Genomic DNA, 15,089 nt, shown 5'->3' on the forward strand with positions numbered 1-15,089 from the left:
AGCCTGACACTTGAGGCTGAATGGCTAATAACCAAATGTAAAGCAAAACCAGAGATTGGGCAAATGCTTTCATGCCAAGACACCTAACAGGCTCACTTACCTAATTTCAGTATGTTTCTCTCTTGGGAAGATCCCAGGTCAGATGTTAGTACCTGCAGCCACAGTACATCTTAGGTGATAATATGTGTAAAATTTAGTAGCCTTTAAAACCATAATTGCAAATACTGCATCTACCCAACAGTACTGTTACCATGTTTTTGAGGCATGTTGTCATACCTGTAATGCAGTTACAATACTGACATGTGGAATCTGTGTGACAGGAGGTAAATAAAGCACTGCAATATGTACAGCCCATGCTTATAGCGGTACATCCCATCCCATGGTGCTCTTCATGTGCCCTGAATCCATGTACCATGCCTGCACAGAGCATGCAGGCTTACTTGGCCTTTGAACCTGTGCTTGGAGGTATGAAGGCTGTGCTTGTGTGGCTGGGACTTACATCACTTTGCCAAAGAGGATGCATTTAACACTTCTCATCTGTCCACAGCCTGCAGTCCCCTAGTCACAATTTCCCTGAGACAAACACTGCTGCCTGGAAACACAGTTGTGTAGATGAGTACCTTACAGGATGTTAGTATCCTCTAGGATTGTACTCTACATGTGAACTGGGCTCCCACAAACAGGCAAGTGTAGGAAAAGCAAGTAGGATTCACAGTGCAATTTCTCAGCTCAGCACAAATGTTTGGGACAGACAAGTCTGCACTGTGGGATTTTCAGCAATACACACCCTCCTTTGGGTCTGACATTCATGCAGCATAACTGGTGTGTTTTGCACCATTTGTGGACCACAAAGCTGGATATTGCTTAGGGTTTGTTACAACAGCATGCTAATGAGATTTTAGCTGGTCAGCTCAACCCTTGCAAGTAAATTGTTATCCACTCAGTGAAATGGGTTGTATAAATTAGGCTTGGTGCTAATTCTGTCTGCATGCTGAAGGATCTCGTTTAGCTGCAGTATTTTATTATTTTAGTGAGAACAGGGTATGGAGCCAGATGTTTGCTTCAGCTGGATGCAAATATTCTTGCTCTGCCTGTCACATTCAGTAGCAGTTTGAGCCTGCTATATGTTCTGGGCTGAAACTGTGCCTGCTGGGAGAGGCCACATGAGGCAGGCTGGGTATTTAGTCAACAACTGGTTGATTGCAACTCTTGTGACAAAGGGAGTCCGGATTAGCGGTTTCACTTGGCTTGTCAGAATATGGGAGCTGATGAGATCACTGATCTAGCTGGAAAAAAATAAGTCAGCAGGGGGAAATTATCTCAGCCTCTTTGTTGACATTACTGTGGAAAGCAGTCGTAGAGTTGAGCGGTGTACATTGTTATTTTTAATGCTGTCAGCTAGAAAAATTCATTGCACCTTCATTATATCATATGTTATTGCAGGTACCATTTTGGAAAGGGCAATTCCTGCGATATGATTCTGATCTCCTATGTACTATTTTTGCACAAGAGCAGTTCTTGAGACCTTGCCTGCATTGGCAGCAAGCTGGGATATGAATTTACAGTATCCTAGCTATTTCATGTTAATTCATCTGGTATTTGTCTCTGCAGATGATATTTCACTCCACTTTGAATGTGAAGCAAGCTGTGCTTCCCAGATATCCACAAAGAAAGTTAGTGCGACATAGTTTGCCCTCTGTACATTCACACCCTTTTCCACAGGACACTAAATTCCCTTGCAGACAAGTGCTCCACTTCAGTGGGGTGATTTCAGGCTTAAATCAACCTGAGTGGGACAACATTGGCCCAGCTGAACTGATAGTGTTACAGGGATGCAGCCATTACAGTGCAAGCAAAAACCTTAAATCAAAATCCACACTTAACCTCAGACATTCCATCAGAGCGTACTTCCACTTCAAATTTTCACCCACCCAGTTCACAAGGCTCCCATATATTCCACCATGAGTCATTACCCATTTCAGATAGTCTTTTGTGCCATCAGCATCAGGAAAAGATTTTGTTTCAAAAGTAACCTTCCAAAAAAAACAAAAAAACAGGCTACTTTCTGATCCCCACCATTCCTTTAGTCCAGTGTACACTAACACAGGTGAGTTAGTAGCCATGTGGGAGCAGAAAACATCAATAGGAGAGGGGAAGTAGTGCCTGAGAAGGGAGAAATACCCCATAGCCCAGCTTTGCCACTAGGGAAGTCTGCTCCCTCTGGAAGACAGTTTGATGCTTTCTTGGTGTTAATTGTGGCAGTTAATGGGCACCATGCATCCTGGTGCAGCACTCAGCCTCCCTGAGGGACACATCTGTTGTTATTAGTGTTTTGTGTGCCTCTGCATTAAAATGGGATTAATAAAATTTATTACCCCTGCAATGGGACCTTCCACACAGAAGGCTGAACAACCTGTAAGGGTACTCAGAGGGATTTTACTCAAATATCAAACACATGCAACCTTCAAAACAATAAGGACAAAAAAAGATGACACCCACAGTGTACTATTATTTTCTACTTTCATAAATGGGTAAAAGTGCAAAAAGAACCAAAAGCCTCTTTCTCAGTCATTCCCTAATTTCTCTGATGGAAGAAGTCTATTTGGATATCCAAGCCTGATCTTACCACAGTAAGATCAAAACTTCACATGATTTTAGTGCAAAATTGAACATAGCCCTCCCTTGTTTTCCAAAAGCGGGCAGCAGCCCTTGTTTCAGGTAAGCAATTAAGCCAAGCAAACAGAGAACTGGTTTGTGACTCCAATGACCAGAAGGTCACTTTGCTGCCCTCTCACAGGCTCCAGGGCTGCTTCAATCCCTTCTCCTCCCTCTGCTTTGGTCTGGCTGTTTGCAGTCAGGAGCAGAGCCAGCACCAAGCCTGGGCTGCCCATGCCCATTCATCAAGGCCCTTTGCTTGAAGAACCACTTAACAGGGGAAAGGATGCATTTCTTTTCTGAGGTTTGACAATGGTACTGAAAAGAACTATTTCAGAGCCTGCACATAAGTAGTATTTTAAAATGAGGTAAATGATTTGATAACTTTAAGGAAGAGAAAATTTTGCTTTCGTTTTCACAACTTCCTACAAGTGCTTTTTTTCTGATGTATGCTCTGCATTGATTTTGCAGAGCCTGTGTAATTTCAAGACTTGTTTCTGAAGGAGGCTAATGAAAATTTTTATAGCATTTTCAGGCTACTCATAAAAGTTCTGTATTTAAACTAGGCCTAATTTATTTGGTTTATTGGTAGCATTACTATTATTATCAGATTCTAAAATTACAGGTAGCCCATCTCAGACTGAAAAAACATTGAGATCCTAAGCATTAACAGTGATTTTATTCATTTTCTTTGGCTAGAAAAGTCAGCATGTCTGTCCTCAGTCCTCCAACACATGGCAGGAGTATCTCCTAAATGCAAAGTAGCAGAAAAAGAAAATGAGAAAAAACATTTGATTCCCACTCTGTCCAATACCCTTCTCCTATTCCCTTTAACATTTTCCTTTGACCCTGAACCTCTTTTTCTTAAAAAAAAAACCTGCCATATTTCTGTGTATTCTTGTTAGCTCGTGATTGTACAGCCTGACTGTAGGGCACGACCGGTGAATCATAACAGCAAATGTCAGCAGGAAAAGATCTCCAGTCGCCCATTAGCTGTTTGAGTTAATATTTATTATTTACTGAATGACCGTGAAGAATGAACAAGTTGCTCTAAATGATTACAGATTTGTGGCTAAATTTCTATTAAAAAGGGAAAATCAGTTGAAGCAATTACAGAATTTATTTACAAGGGAAAAAATTCCCTTTGTCTCATTAATATTACATGGAGTAGATGTAGCAACAGTGAGAGAAATAGAGGTAATTTGTGCAAATTGATTAGGGATGCAAAAAATGAAAACTCTGAAATGACAGAAGTGAAAGAAATTCTCACAAAATGCCTCCATGGAGACATCTGCCCTTGTATCCGTGGGTTAGACTTTTATGAACATCAGCAAGTTACAATGTTGGAGATTGTCACCCAAGTTGTGTTTAGAGTCAGTATTTAGAGAGGTAAATTAGGTTAGGTAAATCCCATCCTAGCTAAATACAGATAATATTTTGACTGCCAAGCCTAATTTGTGCCCGAGTTTGGGCCTAATTTTTTTTTTCTCAGAGGAAACTGGATCAGGTCAGGAGTGCCACTGGTGCAAAAAGTCAGCAACTTTGTCATTTGGGCATGTCCTCTTAAATGTAAGTGATAATTTTTTAGGTATCGTATTACTGGACAGAGAAATCACAAACTGTACAATTGAAGGAAAATACCAGCTCCTAGTACACAGATTGTGTAGCAAACAACAAAAGGAACCTATCCTAAAATAGGAGAGTATCCAAATATTTTTCTCTTGACTTTGTAGAGCACATGTGGTGACGCCTCTTCATGCATTTACTTGAGCAGTTCTCTAAATCAGATTCCATTTTAGGATAGTCTTGAAGATTATGTAAGAGCAAATTGTGGTTTTATCTTTCCTGCTTAAAGAAGGAATGGGGTATCAGAAGTCATGTTATCAGGCATTATCCAAAGCCTTATACTGTTTAAAACATCATGTTCAGCATCATATTTGACTAGTTCTAATTTCCTTCTCTCATTGCAGAGTCAAAGATTCTCCAAATTAATATGGTCATTTGAGTATTTTTAGGCAAGAGCCTATTAATGCTGAATTTTTATTTTTTTTTTTTTTTTTTTACAAAAGCATGCTATAGCTAAAGCTCATGATGGAAGTAATTTGTAATATTCAATGACCTCATTTTATTCTGTTTTGCTCACTCAATGCTAATGTGTATGATGCCATGTGAAATTCGCAGACGAGCCTGTCTGCAGGACTCATGGGAGCCATAAATGGATTAAACCTCTCACTCCCTACTTTGGCAAGTGATCAGTTACATTTAAATAAAGGTCAGTCTGTCTTTACAAAGAACACACTGAAAGCAAGCTTAATAGCTTTCCCTACTGAGCCTAGAACATAACTATTTGAAGCATAATTAGCAACAGGGTGCCAGTCACTGATTGTGCTTTTTGCTTGATTTTATGTCTGGGGAGTTCCAGTATTCCCCATTAGCTTTAAGAGGGGGCACAGTGCTAGTTATCAAATTGACAGTCTTGACCTGGCCTCTGAAAGCAGCTGTAAAACACTGTTGGGGAAAATTAAGATGAATGCCAAAGCCAGGTCTATAATACTGCTACAAATTGGACATTTGAGGTCCATGCCATGACTCTAAATAACAAAATAGGTAAAATATCTGGTATACATGGGAGTGTGGATTTCCTTATGCTAAACACCAGGTGATAAGGAGATACACCAGCTGTCCTATTGTCTCTTATGAGCTCTGTATTGTGACTTCTTTATAAAATACTCCATACCTGTTCTTTTCAGCGTAACAGTGACCAGCTCTGCCATCTGTCAAAATGCAGATTGCAGGAAGGGTGGCGTGAATCAGCAACAACTGATCCTACAGTAAAAGGTGCTGACCACAAAAGGGTTATTTTGTCAAGTTAATTAAATACTTAGGGTGTATGAGGCACTTAAGAATAAATATGGTTATAGACTCACATCATAGAATGGTTTAGGCTGGAAGGGACCTTCAAGATCGTCTAGTTCCAACATCCCTAATATATCTTGTGATGTTCCAGTTCTTCAAAATACCTCCTTTATTGGGGTTTCTTGACTGGTATTTATAGCTCTTGTAGCAAAAGTGATAATTGTCTACAGGTGGAGAGAACAGAGCTGATACAGCAGTTTTGGTACTCTGCAATTTTGGTACAGCCTGAAATTCTAAGAGAGATCTGTGAATTACCTTGACCTTCCTGACTGGAGCATCAGCTTCAAAAGTTCAGTGATTTCACTTCAGTGTTATCAGCAAGTAATTTAGCACTGATCATTTTATCTAATACTATCAGAGAAGATGGATAAGAGCAAAACACAGTGGACTGACTTCTGGGAATTTCTGGAGATATTCCAAGAGCAGACCAGAGACGTAGACAAATGACAATAAAACCAGCAAAGGAATAAGGAGGGGGAGGAATTAAAAGGCAGCAAAGAGGCTGGGATTATATGGAAAAGATCTCATAAGTAAAATGAACATTATAATAAATTATTATGAGAAAATATTACCATCTCGCATTTTAAGTGTGATAAAAACACTACATTCTGTTTATTTCTGTGTAAATTGTCAAACTATGTTTACTTCAGCTCCTCTCACCATGTAGATGGTCAGTGGCTGCATTCCCAGCTCAGGTTCACTACCAGACAGCAGAGGCCTGTGTCCTCCAAATGCATCTTCACAACACAGAAACTGTCAGAGAAGATGACCAACCAGGGATTAAAACAAAAGCATGTATTTTTCCTGATCTACCTGCACTTGGGGGTTAAACACAGGGTTTTAGGTCAACAGGTTTTCTTTTCCTTTTGTGAATGGTATATCCATTTTAAGAGTCAATTAAATACATTACAAAGTGTAGGCATTGCCAAGAAATATAGGATTGTATTTGGTTTTAGAAGCTCTTAGATATATAAAGAAGACCAATGCCTTAAGCAGCTCCATATCAGTTTCACCACTCTCTTTCTCTAAAATTTATTTGTGCTTTTATTTGTTTGTTCCATTTCTAGGATTTCTTTTTTCCTGATGGAAAATTTATATAGGAAGTGAAGAAATCAGTAACTGATTTAATTGATAATTTTCAATTTATGTGGAATTCTTATTTTTTTACAGATTTTCTACAAAGCAGCCAACTAATGCTCTGCTTCCAGCATAGGCACTTCAAGGTCGTATTTCTTTGTTTTCACCACAGGTCAGATACCATCACCAGGAAAAACTAATTTGAAAGCATCTTCCATCACAGGCACTCGGAAATAATGAAATTAAACAGCCAAGCAGAGTAAAAAAATCCTGTTTCTTTAACCCATGAATCCTGTGCCAGCAGTGCAGAACTCTCCTCCATCTCTGGCAGTAAGGTTTGCTAGGCAGGTAGCAAACACGTTCCTGTGCTTTACACCTCCATCATCATTTCTCTCTTCTGCAGGGCATTTCCTTCAAGCACTGGTAGCATCCAGCTGTGCCTCCTTTGAGTCCTTTAGCATGTCCAAGTTACTTTTTTCTGTGTAATTCGGGATTTGACTACTTTAAACACTACCTTTGTTCTCTATTGTAGGTCATGGGTTGTATGGGACTTTTGAAATGCTGTCCTCCTGGAGAAAAACTAGAGAAGACCAACACGTTAAAGAGAGGACTGCAGCTGTATTTGCAGACTCCATGCTCTCGTTTTCTCTCACCACTGCCATGTACCTGGTCACTTTTGGAATAGGTGCCAGTCCCTTCACTAACATTGAAGCAGCCAGGATTTTCTGCTGCAATTCCTGTATTGCAATTTTCTTCAACTACCTCTATGTACTCTCCTTTTATGGTTCCAGCCTGGTGTTTACTGGCTACATAGAAAACAACTACCAGCATAGTATCTTCTGCAGAAAGGTACCAAAGCCAGAGGTATTGCAAGAGAAGCCTGCATGGTATAGGTTTCTTCTGACAGCCAGATTCAGTGAGGACACGGATGATTCAGAGGAAACGAACACTTACGAGAGTCATCTTTTGGTGTGGTTCCTGAAACGCTATTATTGTGACTGGATAACAAACACTTACGTCAAGCCTTTTGTAGTTCTCTTTTACCTTGTTTATATTTCCTTTGCCTTAATGGGCTACCTGCAGGTCAGTGAGGGGTCAGACCTGAGCAACATCGTAGCGACTGCGACTCGGACCATCGAGTACACAACTGCCCAGCAGAAGTATTTCAGTAACTACAGCCCGGTCATTGGGTTCTACATCTACGAGTCCATCGAGTACTGGAACACCAGTGTCCAGGAGGACGTGTTGGAGTATACCAAGGGCTTTGTGAGGATATCTTGGTTCGAAAGCTACTTAAATTACCTTAGGAAACTCAACATATCTACTGGATTGCCCAAGAAGAATTTCACTGATATGTTGAGGAACTCCTTCCTGAAGACCCCTCAGTTTGCCCATTTTTCAGAGGATATCATCTTTTCCAAGAAGTACAACAATGAAGTTGATGTTGTGGCCTCCAGGATGTTCTTGGTGGCCAAGACAATGGAAACCAAGAGGGAAGAACTTTATGACCTCCTGGAGACTCTGAGGAAGCTCTCTCTCACCTCCAAGGTGAAATTCATCGTTTTCAATCCATCATTTGTGTACATGGATCGTTACGCCTCTTCAGTGGGAGCCCCCTTACAAAACTCCTGCATTAGTGCTTTATTTCTGCTCTTCTTCTCTGCATTCCTGGTGGCAGACTCTCTGATCAATGTCTGGCTCACTCTAACTGTTGCCTCGGTTGAATTTGGAGTTATAGGTTTTATGACCTTGTGGAAAGTGGAACTAGATTGTATTTCTGTGTTGTGCTTAATTTACGGAATTAATTATACAATTGACAACTGTGCTCCACTGTTGTCAACCTTTGTCCTGGGCAAAGAGTTCACAAGAACTAAATGGGTGAAAAATGCCCTGGAAGTGCATGGGGTAGCTATTTTGCAGAGCTACCTCTGCTATATTGTTGGTCTGATTCCTCTTGCAGCTGTGCCTTCAAATCTGACCCGTACACTGTTCAGGTGCTTGTTTTTAATAGCATTAGTCACCTTCTTTCACTGCTTTGCCATTTTACCTGTGATACTGACTTTCCTGCCACCCTCCAAGAAGAAGAGGAAAGAGAAGAAGAATCCTGAAAACCGTGAGGAAATAGAGTGTGTTGAAATGGTGGATATGGATAGCACCCGAGTGGTTGACCAAATTACAACAGTCTAACTTGATTTGTTGGTTGCTTTTTTACACTAGGTCTTACTGAGGAAAAAAAAAAAAATGAAACCAGTACTGACTAAATGTGTGGGGACAGGAAGGAGATTGGAGGTTTCCCCTCCCTCCTCTAAGCTAAATCCAGGAATATTCAAAATTATGGGAGAAATTAAAAATAAATTAAAAAAAAAAAATAAAGAGCCGGGGTATTGTACCTTGCTCAGTTCCTATAACAGGTAATGTGGGAGAATTTGCACACCCATGCAAAGAGAGGTTAAATTTTAAATGCATGAAGTAAGATCTAATGGAAGAAGTTGGGCTCTTAAGCAGTCGTCTGCATCGCCTGTACTGCAGATGCTGCAATTATTGTGGCTAAACCAAATCATGTTGAAAGGTCAACTGTCAAGGCTGAAGTAGCACTAAATGTTCGCTGGATGTAAAGGCTTTACAAACTTTCTGCACAGCAATAACTCAAGTCAGTGAGTCAGCTCTAATAAGTCTGCCATCACATTTAATTTTTCTTTTCTCCCCTAATCTAAACATTTATGCAAGACTATATAAAAGATAGCAAGCTGTACTGGGAAAGAAGGCAGTACACAGCAACCAAGTGCTTTCCAAACACTTTTATGTTATGAATCACTTTTTTTTTCTAAAAGTATCATTATTTTAAAATGGAAATCATCCCTTGTAACATTTTTAATCATGGTTTTATAGCTGTTTCTTTTTCTTATAAAAACAAAAAAGAACAAAAAAAAAAGGAACAAAAAAATCCATGTGACTCTGTCACTCTAGAAAATATATAATTCTATTTTATACATGTCTCACTACTAGTTAAACATGTAATCTGCTTTATCAACTGCAATTTTGTTAGCACTCTGCTAAGACATGTGAGTGGATCTAGCAGCAGACAGAAGATGGTGTACTGAATATTTCAGCACCAAAATCCATGATACAAACCTCAAATACTAAAATGTCATCAAGAAAGTGAATGTTAGGGCTCTTTTAGTGAGAGCCTATTTCAGGCCATTCACTGGTAATGCACACTAAGAGGATTAGTGGGTAGTTTTACATAATGTATAACTTAATCCCTCCATCTTCCTAGAGTACCTGTAAAGCAATAGACCTTGCAGCTATGGGCTCTTCCAGGAGACAGTAGACAGTAAGAGTTGTGTGGAAGAAACTGAAGGCTGGGACTGTGGTTTAGCAGCAGCAAGTTTAACAATGTCCCCAAAGAGCCCATTATCTAAGGGGCCTATTGAAAACATCACATCTGAGAGGGAAAAAAAAAATACCACAAAAAACCCCCAACTTAAAAAGATTACATTAGTGAGTCTTTTTGGAGCCGTGAGTTCTAAATCAATAATTCTGTCAGCATCTGTGATGTGGAGTAATACAGAAAAAGCAGCATCTCTTCCCCCCTCCGCCCCCTCCACCCATAAAAGCGACAGGCTCATTACTGTAAGGTTCTATCATGTGCTTGAACCCTAGTGGGGATATGTAAGCCAGTTCTGTAGGTTTTGCTGAGAGTATTTTGACCATACATTGCCTGTGAAAACCCAGTGCAGGAAGCTGGCTGGTGTGTCAGGTGGTTTCAATGGACTGTTGCTTTGTGGTGCAAGATGAATGTATTCCAACCAGACTCCTCCCTTTTGCAGCTCATCTGGAAACTAAGAGTACTTGAACAGTTTTCAGCATTTGGCACAAAGTTTGCTTCAATGACAGTATCTGGAGGGGAAGGGGTCTTGCAAGGACCGTGGGGCTTGGAGCACTGGGAGCACCACGGCTCGGGAGGCTGCCTGTGGTACCTGTATGGTCACTGGGACATCCGTGGTCACAAACCCAGGCTGTGCTTCATGGCATTAAACATCTCTTTACCATCCAAATCCCAGTGACCCCCAAATGCCCTGTGCAAAACCTGAAAATGCCACCTACTGAATATTAATTTTCGAGCAAAGAGATACTTCTGATGCATCCTTCCTAGCGGAAAATAAGATAACCAGATATTTTGCCCTGAAGCAAAATGTAACATTCTCACTAGCAAAACAAGTCAGCAGTGCAGCTGGCAACATTTACTTTCCCCTGGATAAGTCCCTTTCCTGACCAGAAGAAAGGAAGCTGTGTCCAGGAATGCACAGACTCTTTGCTTAAGTAAACAACAGTTGCTTCGGTAGCAGCTGGGAAGCTGCAGCTACAACTTCAGCCTTGGCAGAATACAGGCAAACACCTTGAAGACAGCCAAATGAATGTAAGGCTAGGAAAAATATCTGTTTCCCCTGTTTTCTTTAGAACTCAGGCTTGGGGCTATGTTTTCCAGCCAAAAAATATTCCTTAAACATACTTCACTGTAGATTTTCTGTGATTGTCAGTATGTTGTTTAAATACCTGTCACCCTGTCCCCTGGCTGTTCAACAGGCAGCTGCAGTGCTTTTAAACTTCTGAGGGCATTAACAAATTAGCTGAGAGTTACAGAGGAATTGCAATTCCTCTGAAGAAATCTACTGACTTGTGGGACACTTGGAAAGGGGAATGTGTCAAAGAGGTTGTTTGTGCACTGCCGAGAGGAATACATAGCAAACACTGATTTTACACCTCTGCTATCCCTCATGCTATCACTTGCAAACACCAGATGCCAAGATAGTTACCATAAACCTCCTCACATCTAATTGCAGTGCATAGACAGGAGCATCTTTAAAGAGATGTCCAAAGACAAGCTTGTAGTTTCACAGATCTCTTATTAAATCTCACCATGTGAGGCCTTTAGAGATCTTCAAGAAAGGTGATAAAACCAGGGATGAAATTACTGCTCTATCTCCAAACCTGTCAGAAAAAGGATGTGGAGGCATGCCTGTGACAAAGTGCTGCAGAAGAGGCTTGAGTGTCCACAGAAGGCAGGGTGAGAAGTCATGCAGTCCACGTCCTTGCTCCCAGGGCAGAGCCAACAATATTTAAATAATTTCTGAAGGATGCTTGTCCAGCCCATTCCCAAAAGTCTTTCTAAAGGCAGATTCCTCTCCCAGCAGTTCTCCCCCAATGCCATGTTACTCTCTCCAGTAACTCCTGGGATGGAGAAGAGAAGCCCTGTCCCTCTCCGCATGGAGATAGGACAGACAGGAGACTGGAGCATCCCCAAAAGAGAGAAAGCCCAGAACAGAGCCAAAACAAACTTAGATACATTTTTCACTGTGTTTCACATCAAGCTGCCATTCTGTTCCCCACCTCCAGGGTTGGCAAGGTACAGCCATGGAAGTGTCCAAAGTGCACTCAGTCCAGGTCCGTGAGACTCCTGCCTGAATCCTGATGTGTCTGAGGGATGCACCAAATGCTCCTTCTCTGCAGGTAGCTTGAATACCTCAACATGAACCATGTTCTCAAGGTTTCAGACTATGCTAAGCCACTTTGGCCTTCCTCCCCTTCAACTTTTTCCTCTGGAGCAATTATCTTCACCAAAGTCAATGGACCTCCCTGCACTGATTGATGAGTAGGTGCAGATGCAGCGCTCTGTTCTCAGTCCAAAGCACTCCCAGTGGCTAACTGTGCATAAGATTTTACCCTTACTGGTGAACCTCCAGTTTGGAAGACTACCTAGGCTTAAGCAGATTTTTTGTCATACTCTTAAGTGGCTTTTTAGCCCAAGTATCACTGTGGTTTTGTTTGCAATATAGATGATCCAAATTTTTATAAATTCAGTGAGTAGAACAGAGTATTAAACACTGTCAGGCACTGACTAAAATCTAACAGTGAAAGTTTTAGCTAAGGCTAACAAGACTATATAGGACTATGGCTCACTGAGCACATATATCTTCTACAAACATTAAAATTCCCATACAGTAAGGTATGGTGTACAGTATATTTTTACTACAGGGTAAGCATGGGGAAAAAGAGCCAACCTACGTGCATATGACCCTCAAGATCAATCCAGTTTTCTTGTAATATATCTTCTGATGTTGTGTTAGCACAAGTCCACTTTCAATTTACAATTACTCTAACTGGAGAAAAAAAAATAAAGAAGGAAAATTTGTTATAGCAGAAATAACTCTGCCATAAAAATTAATTGATGAAGACAGAATTTTCTGCCCAAAGCAGAAATGTGGAAGTGTTCTAGTTAGATTAAAATTAGAGCTGGAAATGTTGAGAAAAACCTGTCTGTCAAAGAAAAAGAGCTTCTTTTCCAAAGACAAGCAAATACACTTATTATGGTCAACTGCATGAACCTGGAGGGAATACAGTACCAAAGTGGCCTGAGGTTATGGTGAGTCACGAGAGGATTCACATCTGCTCTCAGAAGCCTTCTGAGCCAGCGCTGAATTCAGGTAAAACATGTACTGTAAATTGAAAGGTGTGCTTTTAAATGTTCTTTTTCCTAGGCTGACTGTCCTCCTGTGAGCCATGAAATCCCACATCAGCCAACACCTTTATTTTTATTCAAAGGAAAAACAAAACTAAGTGGTGGCATGACTGGGCAGAGATCAGGAGAGTCCAGAAGGAAGGCTGGCTTCTCTGAAAAACAGAGAGCCAGCAAAGCAAGTGGGTTGTGGGAGAAGACCTGGTGACTTCAAAACTTAGCAAAGTGGTGGTTTTTTGTACTTTGTTAACTTGGGAAGTAAATAACATGTTCAGGGAGACACAGGGAAGGGAAGCTGAGTTAATAAGAGTCAGCTCTGGGTTTGCTGTGGACTGCAGTTGCAGTAGCTCCTCTGGCATGGTTGGGAATGTGGGAGGGGCAGGGACAGCACTGCTGTGTGGGCACTGGGGATGCCAGACCAGGGGCTGTGGAGGTGCCATTTCCTTTGTCCCCATCCCACAGCCTGGGGATTCCTGTGGTGTGCAGCCTGCAGAGAGCATCAGCTCCGTGCAGAACAGCTCCTCACGATTCTCACACTGTGGCAGCACTGCTGGTGGGTTTTGCTAAACCAGTGGTAAGGCACAAGCCCTGTAGGAAACCACTTTCTGGAAGCTCTTGATTAGAAAGCATTACCCAGAGCCTTTTCCTCCCCTGCCTTTGCACATGTTAAAACTCTGATCCATAAAAATCAGATTGTACAATTTAGCTATGTAGGGACAAAGTATTTCTTCCATGGCTTTATCCCTACATTTATCACTAAAAGTACTTGCCATTTATTTTCTTATAAATATTGTGAAATAAGTAAGCCTTTCTGGGGTACACACAAGTCTGATGAGAAGGAGGCAGGAGGGGGGGAAGAGCCCATTCCCCAAGGTAGGAAGCATCTTCCTCCCATGGCCAGGCACTACACCATCACTGCAGGGCACCCCCAGTGACCCCAGCTCAGTGCAGTGGGGAGGAAAACCTTATCCCCCCTCCCCAGTCTTATCAGAGAACAGGGAGAAGCTTTAGCTCTGAATTGTAGGGGGGATGAGCCCCAGGAAACCCTTGTGACACCCATCCACTGCCAGGAAAGCACAGTGGCAGTCTTCTTGTTTGGTTGGGCTTTTTTGAGAAAGAGGTGGCAGAAGTATCCCAGGAGGGCATTTGAACACAAATTCCTGTCCATGGTGCGTGGGTTGGAGCAGAATGGCATGCCCTGACATGCCACCCCTTGCCCTGTTGTCCTGGCACAGCTTCCTGCCTGGAGAGAGGGCACCTCAGCATCACGTGCGCCTGCCTGGGGCAGCCGCTTCTCAGGCACAAATTGTTCTGATGTCGTTGGCATTCTGCAAGTCATTACTCTTTTTTAATTTGGGGGGGAAAAAAGGAAAGATCGGCATAAACAATTCTAGATTATTTAAGCTCCAAGAAGTCTTAATCTGTGCATCAAATAAATGGCTTGCAAGATGTCAGGGGTTTTCGTTTAGGCTTTTTTTAACCTATTTTTACTATTTTTGTATTAATTTAGGGGAAAAATTGTATAATGAATCTCAATGTATAGCATAAGCCTAAAATAAAATGGCTGTCTCTCTCTTTGCTTCCTGTGCTCCCAAACTGCTACAGAAATCCCATGCCATCACCAATGCAACAAACTGATTTTCCTGGCCTAACCCAAATAATCAGGATAGGAATGCTCTCCAACTCCCCACCGAGAGGGGTGGTGGAGTAGTTCAGGGTTACCTGCTCAGCACAGAGCCAGCAAACCCCCCAAGATGATGGGCATGCTGTTTCTCCAGGAGTCCCTCTCATTCCAGGCTGCACACTGCTCAGCAACAAGCACAGGGAAAACCACTTCACATCTATTCATTTCCATGTTATTGGGACCTAAGTGCTTTTTGGGGGTGTTCTAGATGATCCAGCAGCAGAACCACAGCCTCAGCAG

General features: G+C 41.7%; 1 protein-coding gene across 1 annotated transcript in view; it reads left to right on the forward strand.

Annotated features, from left to right (window-relative positions):
• The window catches only part of PTCHD1 (patched domain containing 1), a 38,836-nt gene extending 24,097 nt beyond the window's left edge, over positions 1 to 14,739 (forward strand). Inside the window, exon 3 of the mRNA XM_033051615.2 lies at positions 7,181 to 14,739. Coding sequence (XP_032907506.1) covers positions 7,181 to 8,835 — 1,655 coding nt within the window. The 3' untranslated portion in view covers positions 8,836 to 14,739. The remainder of the gene's footprint in view (positions 1 to 7,180) is intronic.
• Positions 14,740 to 15,089: the final 350 nt, after the last annotated feature.

This window comes from Catharus ustulatus, chromosome 2, assembly GCF_009819885.2.
Source record: "Catharus ustulatus isolate bCatUst1 chromosome 2, bCatUst1.pri.v2, whole genome shotgun sequence".
In the NCBI taxonomy this organism is placed as follows: domain Eukaryota; kingdom Metazoa; phylum Chordata; class Aves; order Passeriformes; family Turdidae; genus Catharus; species Catharus ustulatus.